The 19,076-nt window shown below is 40.3% G+C and overlaps 2 protein-coding genes and 1 pseudogene across 3 annotated transcripts; 2 read left to right on the plus strand and 1 right to left on the minus strand.

The window, feature by feature from the left end:
• Positions 1-1,645: 1,645 nt before the first annotated feature.
• On the minus strand, positions 1,646-9,223 carry spata2l.L (spermatogenesis associated 2-like L homeolog). Of its 2 annotated transcripts, none has more exons than XM_018241493.2 (3): positions 9,074-9,223; positions 4,074-4,368; positions 1,646-2,646 (listed from the first exon to the last, which is right to left on the minus strand). In XM_018241493.2, exons 2-3 carry the CDS (start codon positions 4,365-4,367, stop codon positions 1,696-1,698), a joined length of 1,245 nt encoding a protein of 414 aa, XP_018096982.1. In that variant the 5' UTR covers position 4,368; positions 9,074-9,223; the 3' UTR covers positions 1,646-1,695. The 2 variants fall into 2 exon arrangements, with proteins under 2 accessions (XP_018096982.1, XP_018096983.1); XM_018241494.2 differs by lacking the exon at positions 9,074-9,223 and adding an exon at positions 8,891-9,043.
• LOC108704826 lies at positions 6,097-8,780 on the plus strand (annotated as a pseudogene).
• Positions 9,224-11,580: 2,357 nt separating the features above from the next.
• Positions 11,581-14,909, plus strand: LOC108704828. The gene is made up of 6 exons (XM_018241511.2): positions 11,581-11,969; positions 12,124-12,231; positions 12,474-12,613; positions 12,889-12,985; positions 13,291-13,415; positions 14,402-14,909. The coding sequence occupies exons 1-6, from the start codon at positions 11,885-11,887 to the stop codon at positions 14,576-14,578; spliced, it is 732 nt and encodes a 243-aa protein (XP_018097000.1). The 5' UTR covers positions 11,581-11,884; the 3' UTR covers positions 14,579-14,909.
• The last annotated feature ends 4,167 nt before the right edge of the window (positions 14,910-19,076 follow it).

A 19,076-nucleotide genomic window follows, 5' to 3' on the forward strand; every position in this document is an offset into this window, starting at 1 on the left:
GTAAATATGCTACATAGTCTTAGTTATATGGTCTATGCATTTATGATTTATTTATACAACCTTTTTATTTACATTGCTCACTCACTATGGGGTTGTGTTAATATGAATATGAAAAAAAACAAAAAACATTATAACTGGTGCTCGTTCCTATATAGTCACAGTTAAGCAAAATATGGCCAGGAGAGGGAGCTTTTGTTCCATAAGATGGTTTCTGTTTAATAATTGCGTAATAGAATGCTAGCAAAAACAAAGCTACTTTCCTTTTAGATTTCTTCACTATCAACACTCGTAACATGAACCTTTTAATCGGCTAGATGCCAAGGCTAGCCATATGCAGGAAATCTAGACTGGAAAGTTGCATATCTGATACTTCTATAACAAGCTAATGTTTACTCAACCTCTATTGGTATAAACTGAAAAGCCAACGTTTTCTCCTGAAATTGCCATTTACCTGGAGTACCCTGTAGGCTGAAGACAACCCACAGGGTTGTAATGCACAGCGGGGGTAGCAGCTGATCAGATCAAGTTTTGGCTGTATTAGGGGATAATCACTGTAACAGGGTTTTCTGATCAGCATTTGTTTGTTTCACAGGAACCTCATATGTTTGCAAAACAAAAGGACTTAAAATGTTTACTGATTGCAGCTTATGTCAAACATTCCAAATACATGATGCATCCAATCTTGTGAGCAGCACATTGTTTTTGAAATGTTCACAACAAAATAAATAGAGGCACCTTGGGAGTTGGGACTGATTAGAGAAAATGAATCAGAAAGCACCATATGCAGTCCAAAGACTGATAAATGGTCTCAGAAAGGGTTTTATAAGTCAGAATTAGATTGGCATAAAATTAAAAGACTAATTGCAGATTGTCTAAGAATATTATTGCCTGCATCATATTAAAGTGAATTTAAAAGTTAACTACCCCCTTAATGTAATGTTTCAGGAGGGAAGGGTAGCTGTTGTGATGAGCAGGTCACTTTATTTTGCACTTTACGTCTCCTTTAAGGTGTTTAAATAACTACATGGTAAAATAAATATTTAAAAGAAAACTATACCCCAAAATGAATACTTAAGCAACAGATAGTTTATATCAAATTGAATGACATATTAAAGAATCTTACCAAACTGGAATATATATTTACATAAATATTGCCCTTTTACATCTCTTGCCTTGAACCACCATTTCGTGACTCTATCTGTGCTGCCTCAGAGATCACCTGACAAGGAAAAATACTACAACATTAACTGTAACAGGAAGAAGTGAGGAAGCAAAAGGCAGAACTGTCTGTTAATTGGCTCATGTGACCTTACATGTGGTTTGTATGTGTGCAGAGTGAATCTTACGATCTCAGAGGGCGGCCCTTATTTTTTAAAATGGCAATTTTCTATTTATGATTACCCAATGGCACATACTACTAAACAAGTATATTATTATGATAATGGTTCATTTACATGAAGCAGGGTTTTACACATGAGCTGTTTTACTCAGTATCTTTTAATAGAGACCTACATTGTTTGGGGGGTATAGTTTTCCTTTAAGTGAGATATAAAGAGATGATCACCCGCTATGTTGCTTCCAGAACTTAGTTACGATCAGCATATGCAGAAAGCTGATAAATGTGCTATTGCTCTGTTGACACAAATTGTTTTATCACACTGCAAATCTTTATTCTCCTAATTTTACAAACTTAGCTTAGTTTTTGTTTTCCTCTCCTGTCTGCTTGACAATATTCAGGAGAATTAAATGTAGGTCCATTGCACTCTTCTGTAGCCACAGCCTCTGATCCTTCTCCAACATTATCATGGTTGCCGGGTGTCCCTGTGCACGACAAAGTGCAACCTCCTCACAATTTATGTAGTGCAAATGCTTGCATAAGGAACAGCGGTAATGAGGCAGATTGCCAGGCTGTAGACAAGAATGCTGGTTATATTTATTCTTTTCTGCTTCCTTTACTACCTCATGCTTCTCAGACACTGATAACTGAGAAATATTATGCCCTGCTGACATACACTCTCCAGTCACGGAGCACTTAGCACTATGTTGCATTTGACACTGTGAGCATCTAAATTCGAGTGAGAGGTCAGAGAACACACAGTCATGTAAACTAAATTCCAAATGGATTCCAGCTGTGTATGTCTTGGTCTCGATGAATGTAGGCACATTCCCAGGTTCATCCACTAGTGGGAGGGTTTTCATCTTTTCCTTACACTGACCCCTTGTGTGTTGGCTAAAAGGCTTTTGATACAAATCATTGAATTGTGGTTGGGACAAATTAAGCCCGTCTCTACTGCTCCAGGTCTCTGCACAGCTGGGACTTTTGGCAATTGGTAATGTTGACAACTTCTGTAGCTTCCTTACACAGGATGCTACTCCACAGGAGCTTCTCCTTTCTCCAATTAATTCAATCCCTGTCACTTCACCTGAACTCATCTTTGACAGGATATCTAACAAAATGCAACACTCCAAGTGAGCAGCCAGAAAACCAAGTGCAATTGCAGCCAAGGTCTCTCTTGGGGGCAGCTCTGCCATAACAAAACTCTGCCCATCCTCTTCCTGTTTGTAGCCCAACCGCTGAAGAACCCTGCCGATTGAATCCTTAGGAAAAGCTGCTTCCAGAACATGCACATACAGTCCAGAGTATGTCTGCAGTAGAAAAATGGAGATATTACAAAAAAAGGAACTAGTTATAATAAAAGGTGAGCATCATCTCAACCAAAAAATATAAACCAGGTGGTGGTACATTTATCCACTTAAAAAAATATATACAAGCATGTTTTAATCTCTATTTGCATGTAAACAATATACAGTTGGAAGGAAAAAAAAACCAATTTGTAGCTAAAATTAAGCAATATTTGATAAACATACCTTTAATATGATTTGAAAATACATTCAAGTTTTTTGGTAGGGTTCTGTGAGCCTTCCATAACTGAGCTAAATTCTACTTAACACAATAGACAATTTGAGTCCTTGTCATATTTCCTAGATAGCGAGACCCATATATCCATAGTCTTATTTTGCTTTCCATGTCCCTTTTTTTTAACCCTTCCCACTTTTCTATCTTATTCTCCCCCTTCCATTTTTACTCTAGCCTTCATTTTTAGCTTATGCCCTCCCATTCCAAACTATACATATTCTTCTGATATTCTGTAAACTTCTTTTCACCTGTTTCAATTATATATGTTTTACTCACTAACCTTCAACTGAAAATATGCATTAAAGGAGGAGGAGAGTGTTAACTGGGGGTGGGGGCAAGTGATTATAAATGCTAAATTCTGGCCCCAGGCCAGCGTTCTTCTTTGCTGAAAAGTGCAGCAGTCCATGATGGTGAGCATCTACTTTCCTGTCCCAGAGATCCCTTGCAGTTGGTCTGGATTGTGCCTATATGCAGTAGAGTAAGATTGGAACTTGAACGGGTTAGAGCTGGTTTTGTATATAAATATTATGATTGAACGTGAAAAAGTCAAATTTTGCTCTGCCATGGACAGGCCCTGAGGCAGGTGGCCTTATTACACCTTAAATTACATCTCCAGTTATGCTATTCTGAACACAATAATCGGTAAAGAGGCCATTAATTAAACCTTTATTGCCATGGATGTCAGATGTAAAGACAATCAAAATTTCAGTAGGGGGCAGCAAATTTCCCTTCAGGGAAGGTTTATTTGACAAACCATTGTCTTTACTTGTCACATCTGTTGCATGAAATAAAGGTGGCTAAGGGTCTGTCTACTATTATATGTGGTTTTTATAGTGATTCCTTGCCAGGTATCCAAGAAACATTAACATCACAAGTACACTTAAAAAAAAAAAAATAGTGGGCGTTAACTTGTATAACAGTGAAACCACCTGTTTTGCCCTGACGATTGTTCAAAACAAAGTATTGAGGGATTCATCTTGTATAACAGTGACCCTGGCAGTTTTGCATCATTTATATGATGTGCATTGTCATATAGATGTGATTGTGGTCAGTGGCAATTTGGCAAGGCAACCATCCGCATTGCCAAAAAAATGTATCAAGCATAGAGCACATCAATAAGGTTCTGGCATAAAATATAAATTAAAGAAAGTCTCACTTTTATGGTATGAAATTCTGTTCTCCATGGTGTAAAATAAAGATGCAGACAGGCCTGTTCAAGTAAATTGAAGGCATCAGCAAGATCCTGTAAAGCAGAGTGCAACCCCTTTTTCTGTCGTATGCTACAGGCAATCAGAGAAAAGGCATCACTTCGCAGGGCACCATGTAACTCTGGCTCCTCCAGCAAATGATCCGTGAGTAGCCGTGTAATACTGCATGGTGTAGTTACTCCACCTTCACAGGAAGTGACCAGCCAATTCTGGTATTGTGCTAGGAGATTGTCCTCGTCCATCCTAAACATGGAGTAGGAAAGCAAATGGTAAACCAACATAATGTTTTCTTAACATAACTGTTTTCCCCTAGCAAAAATGTGGAAATGTATTTTGTTGTAGAAATAAGAAACATCCTAAATATAATCAATTTAAAATTCTATACAGTTTCTGAAACAAAAAGCACAAAACAAAAACTGTGGTACTGTGTTAGCCAGTAGCAAAAATAACAGATAAAAAACAAACAAATACAAAAAGTATTGTTGAAATTATACCTATATTGGTTAACATATTTTTTTGTTAGCCAATATAGGTATCATTTCTACAATACTTTTTGTTGGAAATCTGTGCATGCACCAATGATTAAATTCGACTTCAATTAGACTACTGAGAGGATTGATTATTTCAGAAACTGTATTGCATTTTTAGTTAATAATACACAGAAAGTTACTTATTTGCATGGGATGATGTTTATATCAAGTTTTCATTTTTATGATAGTTTCCCTTTATTTTTCATGATGTTTTTGTTTGGTTGCACTCATGTTACAGTCTCAAATCATTTTTAGAGAAGCACTAAAGTGAAGAGATGGTTTATAATGTAGCCAAATTCCAGCACTTTAAGCAAGATTCAGGTGTGATCAAATGCTACGTTACGACCCCCCCCTTGTTAAAGAGCCAAAGCAAAGAAATCAGTCTTTACTAAAGATAAAAAAAATTGCCTGCCCAGCTCTCACGTCAGTGTCAAGAGGACTGGGCGTAAAAATAAACCCCGACCTTCCAAGTACACAGCGACCCAAACAGGCCCCCATCAGCCAAATAAATAGTGATAGTAATTTACAGCCCCTCTGGCATTTGTTAGAACCCCACAGATTGGCAGTCTGGGCCCGAATGTCAAGTTACATAAACAGAAGGTCTAATTGAGGTAAGGGGTTTGTTGATAACCAGTTAGTTTTAAAATGGTTTCAATAACAAATAAAAAAAGTATTGTAAAAGTGATACCAATATTGGCTAACAATAAAAAAAATACATTGCAAGCTTTTGGAGCACCAAGGCCCCTTCGTCAGGCAAAATACAAATAAAAATTAGAAAGGCACAGCATATATTCTGTTAGATTAGTGAGAGGTATTCATGGGCAATAAATTAGGAAGTGTCAGATAGATAGAGATCAAATGTAGAGATAATACAATGAATTAGGGTGGGTTGTAAATAGTCTAGGAGTCTGGATTCAGTCAGGTCACATAGTGTGACATGAAACCTGACCCTAAATTAAGGCCCTGACTTAATGTGTTAAAGGAACAGTAACATCAAAAAATATTTTAAAAAATATTTTAAAAAAACACCAACACAAATTAAACTTTAAAATATTAAAGCCTTTATTAAGAAATAATTTACAGAAACTCCACTTCCTGTCCTCTTCAGAAAAAGCGAAAGGGCGACCATCCATCCAGTGGCGCTCGATTTCTCCTCCCTGGCTTGCCACTCCCTCACTCCTCCAGCTCATGCTGCACTCAGACGTGGCCACACTGACACTGCGGGTCTGGGACTGTGCCAACAGCCTCTTCTCCTGGCCCGGGCTCAACCTGTGGCTGCCCAGCTCCTCCACCACCTCCGGCTCCAGCCCGCAGTACTGGAAGAACGATTCGAGCGGGAGCTGATGTCGGACTGGGATCGGTGCAGGAAGCTTCTGGAGCAGGAGTCCGCTCTTTCCTTCCCCGGGAAAAGCCTTTCCGAGGGGCAGGGAATGCTGTCGTCATGGGGCTGCGGGATGACACCTCCGGGGGGCTTTTGTTTAGAAACAGTCTCCGCACTAATCCCACCCCGGCAGGCTCTGGCTACTGCTGCCCTTCACCTCGGTTCTTGAGCCGGTAGAGTCTCTTACTGCTGTCCCTGCACACCGGCACCGTGCCCTCCTGGCCCAGTCTCCCCTCTTGCTGGCTGCCCTGGGAACTGCTGCTGCTGTCGAGCTCCCTCGGGGGTTTCCGGCTGCCCCGTGCACTGCTACCGCGGCCGCCCCCATGAAACTTTTCTCCCAACTTCCTTGCGTGTCCAACCCCAGCGATGTTTCTGCTCCACTGCGGTCATTGAGCGTTTCTCTGGTGGGGTCGCTGCGGGGACTGAGCAGAGAATAGGCCAGGGAAAGTCTGCGCACCCCTTGTCTGCCAGACACTGGCATGAAAAATTATTGTGCACGCTGTGATCGGATATCGGTGCCAATGCCTGATGCAGTTGTCTGGGTTACCATGGCAATTTGACTAAAACTGTTGTCTAATCCTCGCACCGGCACCGTGCATCCTCGCAGTCCCCGGGTCAGATATCCGATCACAGCGTGCACAATCATTTTTCATGCCAGTGTCTGGCAGACAAGGGGTACGCAGACTTTCCCTGGGCCTATTTCCTGCTCAGTCCCCGCAGCGACCCCACCAGAGAAGAGCTCAGTGACCGAAGTGGAGCAGGAACAGCGCAAGGGTCGGACACGTAAAGAAGTTGGGAGAAAAGTTTCCAGGGGGCAGTCTGTTTATGGGGGCGGCGGTAGCAGCGCACGGGGCAGCTGGGGACCCCCGAGGGAGCTTGACAGGAGCAGCGGCAGTTCCCGGGGCAGCCAGCAAGAGGGAGATTGGGCCAGGAGGGCACAGTGCCGGTGTGCAGGGGCAGCAGTAAGAGACTCTACAGGCTCAAGAACCGAGGTGAAGGGCAACAGCAACCAGAGCCGGCCGGGGTGGGATAAGTGCGGAGACTGTTTCGAAAAGAAAATCCCCCCGGAGGTGTCATCCCACAGCCCCATGACGACAGCATCCCCTGCCCCTCGGAAAGGCTTTTCCTGGGGAAGGAAAGAGCGGACTCCTGCTCCAGAAGCTGCCTGCACTGATCCCAGTCCGACATCAGCTCCCGCTTCTTCTCCAAGTTCGAATCATTCTTCCAGTACTGCGGGCTGGAGCCGGAGGTGGTGGAGGAGGAGCTGGGCAGCGACAGGTTCAGCCCGGGCCGGGAGGAGAGGCTGTTGGCTCAGTCCCAGACCCGCAGTGTCAGTGTGGCCACGTTTGAGAGCGGCATGAGCTGGAGGAGCGAGGGACAGGCAAGCCAGGGAGGAGAAATCGATCGCCGCTGGATGGTCGCCCTTTCTGAAGAGGACAGGAAGTGGAGTTTCTGAAAGTTATTTCTTAATAAAGGCTTTGCTATTTTAAAGTTTAATTTGTGTTTTTTTTAGTTGTATAGGAACGAATTTTGAAAAAATTTTTTTTGATGTTACTGGTCCTTTAAATAACACAATACATTTGAATTCATAAATCTTCCTTTCCCGTTCAGTTTTAAAGTTCCCTTTTAGAATTAAGACCTGCATGTCCTGAAGACTGTGATTTTGACTGCAGAACTGTTGCCCCACTGGTGTATCACATGATTTGGTGTTGATTTTATGTCTGTGATGGTTCATCCTTTTTTATTTGTTATTTTTGCTACTGGCTAACACGGTACCACAGTTTTTGTTTTGTGCCTAAAATGGTTTCACACAGTGATTTCAATTAGAGATCCACCAAATCAACATTTTTAGGATTGCACCCAAATACCGAACACATTCTAAGAAATTGCAGCAAGGATTCTGGTAGGGGCAGCCATAACTATAGTGAAAGTAAACCCTAAGATATGTGGAGGACCCAGTGAGGCAGTGGTTATTAAACCATCTCATAAAACATGCATTTGTCCTAGAGTTTAGGAGGGCCAGTTACTTCTAGTATCCTTCCACTGGATTCCAGGGGGTATATTTATCAAAGAGTGAAATACTGCCTCTCCATTAATTTCCATGGGATTTTTAAAGGCATATTTATCAAATGGTAAACTTTAACCCTTTGATAAATACGCCTTTAAAATCCCATAGAAATGAATGTAGAGTTGGTATTTCAATCTACCGGACTGTGGTGATCTTTAAAGGAGAATTCATCCTGTTCTGAAAAAAACCCGTACCCCCCACCCCAGGTAGACCACCCGCCCTCCTCCCCCCAGGCAGATGCCCCATACACCATACTAACCCCTCACCGCAGATTCTTCTATTGAAGTTCCACGCGTCCATCTTCTGCGTCCTCTGTAAGCTGACTGGGAGATCGGTATTTCTGCGCATGCGCAGTTGGAGCAGTTTGCCGCATGCGCGGAATTACACGGAAATTGCCAATGTCTCTGTCAGTTTACAGAGGACGCAGAAGATGGACGCGTGGAACTTCAATGGAAGAATCTGCGGCGAGGGGTGAGTATGGACTATAGGCATCTCCCAAGGGGGGGGGGTAGTTAGCCTGGGGGGAGGAGGGTCTACCTGGGGTGGGGGGGTACGGGTTTTTTTCAGAACAGGTTGATTTCTCCTTTAACTTCACTCTTTGATAAATATATCCCCAGGACGGTACAAGCTGAACAACACCAGCAGGTCCATTGATTTACTGAGGCTCATTTACTAAAACCGGGCAAAGTTAGACCTGATCAGTAACCAATACTTCATACAGTCAGCTCCAGGAGAATAATAAAAAGGCCATGGGTTATTGCCAAGGTGAAACCTATTAGTACCGACCTACAGCTTCCCAGTAACGCGGGGACTCCCAGCGAACAATGCTGTCTGCTACCAATGCGTGACTGAATGCCAGAAAAAGCTTTGGCGACTCTCTACATGACACCAACCTTCCCAAACGTGTACGTCCCCGGTATTTATAATATACAAAAGCTCACCCCCCACACCTTCCCAAACTTTACTCACCCGCCACCAGATTCTTTGCCGCTTCATCCACTTCCTCGTTAAGCCCCTCCTCCTTTTCTGATTGGACGGCGAGCTGTAAAGGCTGACGCGTAGGTGACAAATGAGTGAGCGCTGTAATTTGGCTGCTCTGCTGGAATCCTCAGGTGTTTGGGCGGCTGAAAAGCAAAAGATCCAAATACTGTAATATTTCTATAGGTAATGTAAAGCCATAATGTGATGTATATCTAGTCTCTGAGATGTTCCCAGGACGTTGTATATAGCTTCAGCACATAATATTCCTCCTCGGTGAGCTGATAAATGATTATTGTACTTTGGTCTTTACTGTGGATTAGAAGAAGGCAGTGATAAGTATATATATATTTATGTGTATGTTTATATATATATTTATATAGGGATATGTGGCAAGTACATGGAATAATTACATTATGTATAAAGGTCAGACAATTGTATTAAAGACTTATTGATGAAAGTCCAACAGAAAATAATAAAATTGTCATAAATTTCTTTCTGAAGTTGAAGTACTTTGTATTTACCACTCATTCCTATTCCACAACTTTCACTCACTTGACATCCCTTATACCTGAATGTCTGCGTTCTTTGAAATGAGCTGATTGCAGCTGTTATCATAGCAAGGGTGCATGGGACATAGAGAAAATGTCTCTTTCCCTTTTGTGGATGAGCCTACGCTGAGGCCCCTATCACACACCACCAATTTGGCCAGATCTAGCCCATGTAAAAAGTAAGTGACCTGAATACCATTTGTGTCTGTACACACAGGACAGATTTTGGCCAGAAAATTTGGCCAGAAAATACACGCATATCTGTCCAACATCAGCTCCATGTGCACAGTGACTAGTACAGGGGTGTCCAAACTTTTGGCTTGCTGGGCCACATTGGAAAAAGAAAAATTGTCTGGGGACACACATGAAATACACAAACACTTTTGATTTGTAAAAGTAAAGGAAATACACAGAAAAGAACTACAATGCCAGTTGGATAACCAGATGGAGCTATACACTGGAATATGGGACACCTGGATAATAAATAGACGTATTATTATATTATTATTACTAACTGGGCAATGGGCAGAGTCCCCCCACTTCCTATTTCCTCGGGAACCAAGCATTTCAAGCTGGGCTGCATTCATATGCATCCTGGGCCGCATGTGGCCCTTGGGCCACTGTTTGGACACCCCTGGACTAGCATTAAAAGGGGTAGTTCAGCATTAAGTTAACATTCATTGTATTACAGAATGTCTTACTCTTGGCAACATTTCAGTTGGTCTTCACTTGTAATTTTCCATAGTTCTTGAAATGTTTGCCTTTTTCTACTTCTTTAGGGGGGTCGCTGACCCAGGCAGCCAAAAAACGATTGCACTGTGAGGCTATTGCTTACAATTTATGCCCTCCCCTATATCTATTCCAGTCTCTTATTCAAATCACTGCCTATTCACTATGGTAAATTAGACCCTAGAAACCAAATAGCTGCTGAAATTACAGACTAGAGAGCCTCTGAGCAAAAAGCTAAATAAATAAAAAAAAACACCAAAAATAATAATGAAGACCGATTGCAAAAATCCCTATCTGCATCATATGTCCTTTCTTCATTTGTTGATTTTTGGAATTTAATTGAACTTTATGCAGTATCCAAATGGTATCATGATGGTATCACCACAGCCACCAAGATTGACTTTTTCTGGTATACTATATAAAAGGACTTTTTTTTATTATGCTGATACAATTGTACAAATGATTGGTTATCAACTACTTTAAATTAAGCATTGCTGTCACTTTAATTTTTGTTATAATGGCCATACACCTCGAGATCCTGTCATCTAGTGAGGCCAACAAATGAAGTGACTCTCTGGCTGATTTGGGTTTATAGTTTGACAAAAGCCATAGATATTTGGCTGATTTTTGACCAGATATCAGTTGGACGGCTGTCCAGAGGGCCCTGTACATATGGTCCAATTAGCAGTCTACAGCTTTTATTGGCTCTTGTATCACCACGTTTATAGTGATATTTTGTGTCTGCACTCAGCCTAAGATTTTTTAAGTTCTTACCTTGATAAGTTTTACAATTTCCCTCTTTCAAATATTGACAAATATGCCCCATAGAGTGTGGTACAAAGAAGGCTTAGCGTGAGGGTCTTGACCTTATTTTGTGTTGTGAGGCAGTAAATTGGGCTGGTGCTCTAGTTTTGGATAAGCTGATTTTCTTCTGACCTCTTTAACCCCTTAATGAAGCTATGTCAGAAATAGTTTGCCACTGATACATACACACACACACATGAGAGACAGCAAAGGAAAGCTGATCAGTCAGGCTATGCTGTATAGTTTACCAAGATGAACAAAATGTGGATAAATGGGGCACAAAGCAGACAGCAGAGGGTGCACAATAGCAGCTAAGCCATAGGACAAGATTATATCTAATATCTAGCTGCCTGTGCAATAAGATATATCTATGAATATCATTTCTCAGTGGCCGTATTTCTCTGCTTGTAACTGTATTTAATATAGCAACAAGAAAAAGCTTCTCTTCTAAAGAGCTTGCAGTCACATTTGAATTCCACCCAAAGTGGTTTAAGTCATTAGGGACAATTTAGGGGGTGGATAAAAGAAGAGGATGGTATTTTGTCTGGATTTGGGGGAGGTGAGAAAAATGTGGGGAGGGAGCAAGCTCTATTAATATTGGGTTCTTTTGAAGCTGAGCAGATATCTTTCTACATATTCTAAACTGCCTCTCGTGCCTGTGTCTGCCCTGTTTTTTTACCATTTTATTCTCTAGTAGCAACTCTAGCATACTTACAGTATGTCATCTTCACAAAGGCTTGTCTTGGTTCTTGGAGGAGCTGGCACTGTGGGCTCAGGGATTGTGAAATGTCTTTTGCAGAAAGGTAAGTAAAAAATGAAGCAGTTATTGATAGAACGGGGGGGGGAGGAGATAATTCAGTATGAAAATATTTTGGTGGGGGTGATGGGAATCACTCAAGAGAGTGGAAAATGATAACTATTATGGGTCTGTATAAGTTGTCACTGTTCTTGTCACAGGCTTCCGAGTGGCTGTTATTTCAAGGGATACATCAAGACTGGAGAAGATGAAGAGTTTTGTGCCAGATTCATGCAAAGACAATCTCTATACTTTGCTTGGAGATGTGGGTGAGGTGCAGCACAGGGAAAGATTAACCTTGTTATTAAGTAACATGGGCACCAATGTACATGGGATTCTTATTTGCTAGCATTTTTTTTTATCATGCATAGGTGTACAACAAAGGTTTTGCATTGATCTACTTGGTTTGGGAAGCACACTATATACCTGATTTGTTACATATTTTATACCTGTTTGCTTTTATTGTTTATTTGCCTTTGTGAATGTTTAATTCTATGTATGGGTCATGCAGGTTCTGAGGAAGGGGCACAAGAGGCAGCAGCAACTTTGCTCAGTCGAGTAGGAAAGGTAACAGATGTGGTGTCCTCACTGGGGTTCAGCTGGTGGCAGGGGGGCCCTCCACACATGCAGTCATTGCAGGAACTGCAAAAGGTATGATCCATGCGAGATACCAGGGTGAGGGCAGGCAGGCATGTCTGATACAAGCACAATGGGCAGTATTATACCTGAATCGTTTTAGAAATCAATGGCTACAGTTGTCTTGCTGCACGGTTGAACTTGTGTCTTTATATTGGCATTATTCATTAAAAGATGCTAGTTTTCAAATAAATGTTGTGTGAATGAATACAAACTTTTTCTGATTAATCTTGTGTTCAAGTTACAGCTATAGAGGAATCACTTGTCTTTTACAACAAATCTGTTTGTAGGTGCTGGAGACCCTGCTGCTCAGTACATTCACTGCCTGGAAAGCTTTCTTCCCTCTAGTGAAGGATGAGCTAGAAGGCACCTATACCTTCATTACAGGTATGGACATTCCTATATAATCCTTATACAGCCAGTTTTCTGCACTAAGATATTTAAGAGTAAATAAATGGCCAGAAAAATCTAAAAATAAGGTGTTTGAGAATGGGGTAGCTGCATGTTGAAGGTAGGGAGTCTAGTATCAGCACTTAATTATTATGCCTTCCGACGAATAATTGTCATGTAGTTAACTCAGAATCTCAACATGTTAATGTCACACCTGTTGCTTTTTTAAATTAAATTAACAGATTATAATTACACATGCTAATATTGTACTAAACATCCAGCCTTCTCTCTCACTACCAAAGGGGGAGCTGGAGAACGCCTGCTGATGCCAGGCACAGGATTCCTAACTTTGGGTGCAGCAGGAGCCCTGGCCTTTTCCCAGGTTGTCCGTGAGGAATATCCAGATGTTCCATGTAAACTAAATGAGGTGTGTGCAAAAGAAAACAATGTGTGGGTTTAAAGATCTGGCAACAAAAGAAAATGGTTCACAAATTCTGTTAATTCAGAAGTATTACAATTTTGCCACAAAATAAAAACATGCCTAAATTATAGTATTCTTTATTAGTTTTACACAAGTCTGGAATCGAAGTAATAGCGTATTCGATTGAATTGTTGTTTTTCCAAAAAAAACCTTTGATTTTTAAAAGTCCACCAATTGACTCCAAATAGGTTCTAGGAGATCCCCCATTGGCTAAAACTGCAACTTGGCAGGTCGACGTCGAATTTTTCGATCGAATTTAATCATTCGATCGAACAATTTTATTTCGACTGCAAAACGGTCAAATTCGGTAAAAAAAACTTCGACTTCGATATTCGAAGTAAAGCCATTCGATGGTCAAATTTCGAAGTATATTTCACTTCGAAATTCAACCTTTGATAAATCTGCCCCTAAGTATGTTATAGAATGGCCAAATCTAAGTAACATTTCAATTGGCCTTCATTATTTATTTTTTATAGTTTTGAATTATTTGCCTTCTTCTACTGACTTTTTCCAGATTTGAAATAGGGGGTCACTGACCCTGTCTAAAAAAGAAATGCTCTGTAAAACTACATATGTTATGTTATTGCTTCTTTTTTATTACTCATCTTTCTATTCAGGCCTCTCCTATTCATATTCCAGTCTCTTATTCAAATCAATGCATGGTTGCTAGGGTAACTTTGACCCTAGCAACCAGGTTACTGACACTTCAAACTGGAGAGCTACTGAATAAAAAAGCTAGATAACTAAATCCATAAATAATAAAAAATGAAAACCAATTGCAAATTGTCTCAGCATATCACCCTCTATCTACACCATACTAAAAGTTAATTCAAAGGTGACCAATCACTTTAAGCAACCACAGCATTGTGATTAAACAAGACTTACAAAAAAATAAAACACTCTCATATTTTCTTGTTTTCTTTATTCCCCAGATAAAGATCAACATGGGGGTGGCCAAACCAGAACGCCTCGGCCCTGGATATGTTAGTCATCTGGAGGTTGGAGAAGCCATAGCAACGGTAGTAGAGAAAAAGAGAGTGTCGCATACTGTATTATGTGTCAACTCTACCACAGACCTCAAGACTCTCATCTTGGAAGGAAAGCTTTAGGATATGGGACAAATTCGACATTAAGATATTGGTAATAATCACCCTGGCTAAATCCCCCCCCCACTCTCTCAATGTGAGAACTTCAGCTGCAACGACCAGTACATCATACATTCTTCTATGAACTCCACGAAATGACCCCAGTGTATACAAATCTGGTTAAACGACAGTCCCAATTACATTCAGAGAGAATATTTAACAGATATTACACCTACCTCCTCTTTAAAAAAAGAGTACTTAAAGGACTGTACAGTCTCTAGCTACAGCAACTGCTTGTTATTCAGCCTTTCTGAGAACACAATGGGGTATATATATATATATATATATATATATATATATATATATATATATATATATATATATATATATATATATATATATATATATAGATATATATATATCTCAAGGAGTGAAGTTATAGATCGCCACAGTCCACTAGAGTGAAATTCCACCACTCTTGGATTTGTAAAACAGTATTTATCAATGGGTGAAAGTGGAAGTTTATCCTTTGATAAATACGCCTTTCAAAATCCCATAGAAATGAATGGAGAGTGGCGGAATCTCTCTCTAGCAGACTGTGGCGATCTTTAACTTCACTCTTTGATAAATATACCCCATAGACTTTATGCTGAGTGGCACAGACCTACAGTTAGGCATAAGGTGACATTCATTATTAGCCTGGGGAAAAAGGTCAGTTAATGAAGCTGAGCAGTAGTCTAATATATGTTAGTTTACTTCTGATTTGCACAACTCCTTTTGGTATATCCATGTTGCTTATTAATGATCTGTTGTGTGTGTGTGTGAAGGTTGTTGTTTTTTATAATAACTCCCTAGTACTGACATATCTTTTTACAATCACTCTTAGCAGCGCATTACAGATTTAGAGATGACTTTATTCGTAACATGCATGTTTGTGATATCTCTGAAATAAACACAGTTATGTATAACTTGATCCCTTGTATTTAGCCTAAGAGCTTAATGAAGAGTTAGCTATATATATTTTTATACCCCCCATGCGCTGACTCCTCCAACAGGCTTTTATTTTTGTATCCTTTTTTTCCTGCAAGTTCAGCTGTGTATAGTAGTACACTTGTGAGGAAAATTCTAAGAAGCAATGTTTTATGTCACATGTGTGATTTATATTTTACCAACTTTATCAATTAAGCGCCCACAACATATCTCCTCTAAATGCTTTCCCACTGGAAATAAAGTGAATCGGCGGCATGAAAACACATGTGGCATTTCATTTTTCCAAAGTGTCACAAAGTTCTTCTTTAAAAGGAGAACTAAAGCCTAACAAAAGAAGTAGGCTAGAAATGTTGTACATTGTTGTATACAATTGTATACAATGTTGTATATTGTATACAATGTTGTATATTTTGGGTTTCTGTACCAGCCCAAGGCAACTACAGCCCATTGGCAGGGAAGATCTGTGTCTCCAAAGATGCCCCAGTAGCTCCACATCTTTTCTGCTGATTCATTGCACATGCTCTGTGCTGCTGTCACTTACTGAGCTTAGGGACCAGCTCACAATATACAGTACACATAGGATATAAATGTCACAATATAAGGCTGATTAGTAATTAATACAGATAATTTCTACATAGCAGCAGAGAAACAAGTGCACCTAGCATCAAAATTTAATAATCAGCCCTGTAGCATCAGCTTATATTACAGGCCACCCTAATTTTCTGCTTGATAATTTGTAACGACCCCTAAACTTCGCTTCTCAACAGCTGCTTAGAGCCCACTGAGCAAGTGAGTGTCACAGACACTTTCCAAGATGGTGACCCCCTGTGACAAGTTTGAAGTCCTGGATCATTGCTGCTATTGAGAAGCTGAAACTTAAGGCTGGTGCAATAAATTCAGTATATAAAATGTGGCATTTTTAGCCACATTCGTTTTTAGGTTTAGTTCTCCTTTAAGGAACACTTAAATATTGAAATGTAGATTTGCTTTCTTGTAACTTAGCTTAATTCACTGTAATCAATGAAGCACAATGATTGTTTTCTTTTAGTTGCCAACAAGTCTCCAGCACTGCAGGCTGCCTGACTCCTGCTTCTTTATTGCTCTGCTTAGACTTAAAGTAAAGGAAAACCTTTTCTCCTCTTTGCATTAAAAACAGTATTACTTTATTTTCACACTGTATGTATTTGAATGGAAAGTCCAATTATACATCCATAGAGGAAGAATAAATAGCAAAAAAAATCATTGTGGTAGCAATTTTGTTTAAAGATTGATTTTGTATGGAATGTGGGCAAACATGTTTAGGAGCCACAAAATAAATAATGATGAGGTTATACAGATGTGTCAGATAAGCAGCCCTTAACCTAATATACCTCGGAGGACCATCTCAGAGTGCAATTGTGGTAAGTAAGGGATGTATGGGGACAGTGTCGGACTGGGACACCAGGGGCCCACCAAAGAACTCTCAGTACTATTAGCCGTCTTCTCCTCACTCAACCTCTATTCTCCTAGTCTCTATTCTTTACATACTATAATCTATTATTCCATCTATTTAGCCTCTTTGTTCTCAAAAAAATAAAGAAATAGGAAATGGCTGTGAAATAGCCCAAATATTTAGCAGCACAAGGGCCCCCAGACACCTGGGCCCACCGGGAGTTTTCCTGGTGGGCCAGTCCGACACTGTATGGGGAACAGTTGCCCCAAAACACCGTTTCCAAATTGTGAGGCTCCTTTCTCATAGAAAATGAAATCTGTGAAAGGGGGAGGGTAAAATGACTACGCAAAGGCCATTTAACTGCCTATCTGAGGGTGTGCTTATTTGCCGAGACTTGGGGAGAATTACCTATTTCCGTCGTAGATAATCTTGGATTTACAGCAGCACCACAAACATTTTGTAAAATAATTCATGGTGATCAAATTGATTAGTTTCTGCTCATTTTACATGGGAAAAGCAGCAATGACAATTCCCCATGAGCCAAAACTCAGGGTTATGGATCTGTGAAAAAAAACCACACACAATCATCGCAATGACTGATGAAGTCGAGTTTGACCTCAAATGGCAAAAGTGCAAGGTCCTTAACTCGGGAAAATAAGAATACTAGGAGGGTGGCTAAACAATTACATATGGTTCTGATCAACTTGCTTTGGCACAGCCTTAACAAATTATAGATCTCAGGAAAGACTTGCGTGCAGCCTGTCCTAGGGGTCTGCCAGGAGTGTAGAGCACCAGCAGCTTCTCTGAGCTCATGGCACTGAGTGACTCTGCCTTAATTAGAAGCAGAGGGATCTCCTGTTGCCTCAGTGGGATACTCATGCCAAGTATTCAGAGCTTGGGAATCATTCAGCACACATTAAGGAATTATGGAATGCCGTCTCTGGTAAATATGTTAATTCTTAGGCACGGAGCAGCATTCTTCTATAACGCAATTCTGTGTGAAGATTTCTTAATTTAGCTATTGGCAGGAGGGCCATTTATAAAATGTCAGGTTTTTCCCCTGCTTAATTTTAACTATAAACAGTGTTTTTCCCCCACAGGTTAAACTCTTATAACAATCATCAAAGGTCACACAAAACAAGCATTATACAACTGTCAAAAAACACCAGGTGAAAAAAAAGGTAAAACAAGATAGAGACATATCACCAATTTTAGATGAGTCGGCCTCATTGAGTTAAGCTGGCCATACATGGAAAGATCTGCTGATCTAGCAATATTTCCCCAATATGCCCATCTTGAGGTGGGTGAAACAAGTATCGGACCCAGCTCCAAATTACAAAAAGGCCATCTCCTGTAGACTCCATTTTATCCAAAGAATCCACATTTTTAAAAATGATTTCCTTTTTCTCTGTAATAATATAACAGTACCTTGTACTTGATCCAAACTAAGATATAATGAATCCTAATTGGAAGCAAAACCAGCCTATTGGGTTTAGTGTTTACATGATTTTCTAATAGACTTAAAGGGATACTGTCATGGGAAAAAAAATTTTTTTCAAAATAAATCAGTTAATAGTGCTGCTCCAGCAGAATTCTGAAATCCATTTCTCAAAAGAGCAAACAGATTTTTTTATATTCAATTTTGAAATCTGACATGGGGCTAGACATTCTGTTAATTTCCCAGCTGCCCCAAATCATGTGACTTGTGCTCTGATAAACTTCAATCACTCTTTACTGCTGTACTGCAAGTTGGAGTGATATCACCCCCTCCCTTTTCCCCCCCAGCAGCCAAACAAAAGAACAATGGGAAGGTAACCAGATAGCAGCTCCCTAACACAAGATAACAGCTGCCTGGTAGATCTAAGAACAGCACTCAATAGTAAAAACCCATGTCTCACTGAGACACATTCAGTTACATTGAGAAGGAAAAACAGCAGCCTGCCAGAAAGCATTTCTTTCCTAAAGGCACAAGTCACATGACTGGGGGCAGCTGGGAAATTGACAAAATGTCTAGCCCCATGTCAGATTTTAAAATTGAATATAAAAAAATGGATTTCAGTGCAGAATTCTGCTGGAGCAGCACTATTAACTGATTAGTTT

This window comes from Xenopus laevis, chromosome 4L, assembly GCF_017654675.1.
Source record: "Xenopus laevis strain J_2021 chromosome 4L, Xenopus_laevis_v10.1, whole genome shotgun sequence".
Lineage (NCBI taxonomy): Eukaryota > Metazoa > Chordata > Amphibia > Anura > Pipidae > Xenopus > Xenopus laevis.

Excerpts from the sequence above, each read along its gene's own strand:
- spata2l.L (XM_018241493.2), bottom strand. The coding sequence starts at position 4,367 with ATGGACGAGGACAATCTCCTAGCACAATACCAGAATTGGCTGGTCACT. Across the intron at positions 2,647-4,073 it reads CAGAATTTCATACCATAAAA|ACATACTCTGGACTGTATGT; the intron begins GTGAGACTTTCT and ends TTTCTACTGCAG.
- LOC108704828 (XM_018241511.2), top strand. The coding sequence starts at position 11,885 with ATGTCATCTTCACAAAGGCTTGTCTTGGTTCTTGGAGGAGCTGGCACT. Across the intron at positions 12,614-12,888 it reads CATTGCAGGAACTGCAAAAG|GTGCTGGAGACCCTGCTGCT; the intron begins GTATGATCCATG and ends ATCTGTTTGTAG. Across the intron at positions 12,986-13,290 it reads CACCTATACCTTCATTACAG|GGGGAGCTGGAGAACGCCTG; the intron begins GTATGGACATTC and ends TCACTACCAAAG.